The sequence below is a fragment of the Propithecus coquereli genome, unplaced genomic scaffold (genome assembly GCF_000956105.1).
Source record: "Propithecus coquereli isolate 6110/MARCELLA unplaced genomic scaffold, Pcoq_1.0 Scaffold126, whole genome shotgun sequence".
Taxonomy (NCBI): Eukaryota; Metazoa; Chordata; class Mammalia; order Primates; family Indriidae; genus Propithecus; species Propithecus coquereli.
The window spans coordinates 683,617-687,636 of NW_012136747.1; the positions used below are offsets into that span (position 1 = coordinate 683,617).

Genomic DNA, 4,020 nt, shown 5'->3' on the forward strand with positions numbered 1-4,020 from the left:
TCAAAAAAAAAAAAAAAAAACTTTTTATGTTTTAAATTTTTTTGTTGAAAACTAAGAAACAAGCACACGCATTAGCCTAGGCCTACACAGCGTGAGGATCATCAATATCACTGTTTTCCACCTCCACGTCTTGTCCCACTAGAAGGTCTTCAGGAGCAGCAACACATGAAGCTGTGATCTCCTGTGATAACAATGCCTTCTTCTGGATACCTCCCGAAGGACCTACCTGAGGCTGTTTTACAGTTACCTTTTATTTTTAATAAGTAGAAGGAGTATACTCTAAAATAATGATAAAAGTACAGTTTAATAAATACATAAACCAGTAACACAGTTGTTCATTATCAAGTATTATGTACTATACATAACTGTATGTGCTAGACTTTTATACAACTGGCAGTGCAGGAGGTTTGTTTACATCAGTATCATCACCACATGTGAATAATGCATTGCAATAGGACATCACTATGGCAATGATGTCACTGGGCGATAGGAATTTTTCAGCTTATGACTGAAACGCCGTATGTGGTGCGTGACTATTTATATACAGTACCTCCCCTTCAGGAAGCAGAGCTTAACTTCCCCTCCCATTGAGTATGAGCTGGGCTTAGTGCCTCACTTCCCAAGACTAGAGTATGGAAAGGGAAAAACGATGACTTTACAGTGGGAAAAACTGGGAGACACCACCGTAACTGAGTGATCAGGGTTAACGCGTTAGGGCATGTTGATGTGAGAAGGGCACTTCCCCTCTGTGGCGTTCTTCCCCAAAACCTGAGTCTAATCGTGAGAAAACACCAGACAAACCCAGATCGAGGGCCATTCTACAAAACTCCTGAGCAGTACCCTTCAAAAGTTTCAAGGTCATGAAAAACAAGGAAAGACTAACAAACTGTCACAACCCAGAAGCGACCAAGGAGGCATCACAGCCAAGAGCAGTGTGGCATCCTGAATTGGATCCTGGAAGAGAAAAAAGACATAGGCAGAAAAGCTGGCGAAGTCCAAACGAAGTCGGAGTTTAGCCGACGGTATCGTACCAGTGATGATTTCTTAGTTTTGACTTAGATTTACCACGAGTATTTTAATGTTGGAGGAAGCTGGAGAAGGGCATATGGAAACTCTACTATCTTTGCAACTTTTGTGTAAATCTGAAACTGTTCCAAAATAAAAATGTTATTTAAAAAAAGGGAAAATGAGAAATTTGATCATGGAAACAGAGATTTAAGAATAGACATGTTTTAATTTTATCCTCCTGCTAAGCACACTAAGCAGGGACTCAGAAGGGGGCTATTTAAATTGTTAGGCTTTTCCCCTGCCTTGATTTTTTTTTTTATGACTATTTCCTTGCTTTGTCTGCTAACAACTTTTCTTACTTTGTTTCAGATGAGTGGCACAGCCTGGGCATCAGCACCATCAGAACTGTCTTCTTTAACACCAAGGGCCATGGAAACCACTCCAGAAAATAGCGAAGGTGGAGTCCTTAGATTTGTCATATGATGCTATTCTGTGACATCCTATGGAACTATTAGAAATTAAGATGTAGACCCTTCTATATTAGCAGGAGGAAATATCCATGATAGATTATAAAGTGGGGAAAAATTTTACTGAGCGTGGAATATTATCTCCTTTTTGTAAAAAAAAAAAGAAACACGTACTCACAGAAAACGTTCTAGAAGGCGCACACCAAGTTGTTGAGAATCAAATTACTGAGGAGGTTTAATTTCTGCTTGACACAGTGTTGAAGTTTCTGAACTTTTATAATGATTGTATTTTCCTTTTATAATCAGAAAAGTTTAAATTTAAAAACTATTATGTAAATAGTTGATACCTAATGATTTACACTTGGTGAATTTATTGTAAGATTACATTTATTGTAAATATACTTATATCAATTGCATATTAAAAGTCACTTATGTGATATGAATAGTCAGCTCTTCCTGTTTTAAAATCGTGCATCTTTTGTTAGCCAGCACGTTAGTATAAGTTAACAACAAAAATGTAACTTTGGACGACTAAGCAGTGAACTCATGGGATGTGGTACCGTAAGAAGTGCTGACTTATATAAACTGAGCCTGGAACAACTTTAAGGAACTTACTGTAACAGGAAAGACTAAACAGTCACCAAACTCCAGGTTGGATGTTAGTACTGAGAAAATTTCTGGCAAGGATTTTGCTAGGGGGTTGGAAAGTAAGTGGTGTTCATCAAGAAAAGAGTCCGAGGAGAGAGGATTGTTCAGCTCTTTCCCAGAGTGGAGTTGCTCCCTTTGTGTGGAATTGCAGGTGTAAGGGGAGGACTGTCTGAGATTTCCATCAAATGATAGATTGTAGAGTGCTGGGTTCTCATTTTACTGGTATGGGAGTAGACAAATCAGTGGATCAGGATAGGAACATTTCATATCCTGGAGAGTGATGGGTTATTTAATAAATGGAATTTGGACAAGTGTCAGGGCATTTTAGAAAAAAATAATAAAACAAAGGAGAATTCCTTCTTTACACCAGACTAAATTCAGGTGGATCAAAGATTTAAGTGAATATATCATGGTCCTAGGAGAAAACATGTATAAAACTTTTCTACTATCCTAGATTGGGAAAGCCCTTCTGTGCATATTCAGACCTTGGAGAAGATTAATAAATCCAACTGCATATAAATTTAACATTTCTGTTCTGAAAAAGTACTTTAAAGTGAAAACAAATGATAAACATTTGCAATTCATATATAGACAAAAGGCTTGTTTCCTTAATATGCAAAGAACTTTGATGCGGCTGTTTTGTGTATGATTTGGATCCTGTGGGTTTTTTTCACATTCATTTTTAGACATATGACCTTAGATGCCTTCAAGGAAGACATTTATACACCTCTAACTAGAGTTTAGCTTTTTGATTTCTTAGCTTATGCTACACTGCAGCCACACCGGCCCTTAGGTTCTTTCCTGTGTTTGCTTGGAATGTGACTCTTGGGCCCTGATTGGCGAGGAGCTGCCTCCTTATTGGAGTTTCAGCTTTAAATCCAGCCAGCAAGCTCTCCTAGTCACAACTACATTGTTTATTTTTTCTTTCTCAGCACAGTACACCCAGTTCTGGAAATTACCGTGTCCATTAGTTTGCATGTCCCTGTTGTTCCCACCACTGAGCTGTGATCTAAGGAGAGGTTCTATTTTAAGATGAGAAATATACCTGAGCCATCAATTGACTTAACGTTATCTATAAAGAGAGAAGAATGAATTCTAACATTCTCCTAAGTAACAAAGAGAAACAGTGGATTATGTATCATCTGAAAGTACAGGTGATAATTTGACTATTGTTACTATTACAATTTTTTTTTCCTTTTTAATAGAAAAGGTCTCACTCTGTTGCCCAGGCTGGAGTGCAGTGGTGCAGTCATAGCTCACTGTAACCTCAAGCTCTTGGGCTCAAGTGATCCTCCCGCCTCAGGCTCCTGAGTCGCTGGGACTACAGGTGCATGCCACCACACCCAGCTAATTTTTACATTTTTTGTAGATACAATCTCACTATGTTGCCCAGGCTGGTCTCAAACTACTGGCCTCAAACAGTCCTCCTCCCTTGGCCTCCCAAAGTGCTGGGATTACAGGTTTGAGCCACCGCTATTACTGTTACTATTACAATTTATTGGCATAAGAGGCCTTTGAGATTCAAGGTTACTTGCCACAGGAGATACGAGTATCCTCCTAATTCCAGATGTCTCAGTTTATTTTACTAACTGAAACCCAAGTAATTAAACACAGAATGAGATTTTATTCTTGTAATTTACATTCTTAACTGAAGAGTTTCTCCTAAAAGGATTGATTCTTTATAATTCCATTTCCTTTTGCACCTGTAACAGCACTTTGCTTTGTCCAGAATTTTTATTAAGCAGATGCTAATTAGGGAGACCTGTTGCCTGAGGCTTCACCTTGAATTTCCTATGTCAGCTGTGGGTGACAAAGTGCAGCCCTGAGTGAACTTAAAGATTACAAAGTGAAAAGGAGAAAATAAAAGAGCTTTAACAAATAGAAATACAGGCCGGGC

The 4,020-nt window shown here is 38.5% G+C and overlaps 1 protein-coding gene across 1 annotated transcript in view; it reads left to right on the forward strand.

Annotated features, from left to right (window-relative positions):
• ARFGAP3 (ADP-ribosylation factor GTPase activating protein 3) overlaps positions 1-4,020 on the forward strand; it is a 59,127-nt gene that overhangs the window by 8,283 nt on the left and 46,824 nt on the right. The window contains exon 4 of the mRNA XM_012638107.1: positions 1,378-1,465. Coding sequence (XP_012493561.1) covers positions 1,378-1,465 — 88 coding nt within the window. The remainder of the gene's footprint in view (positions 1-1,377; positions 1,466-4,020) is intronic.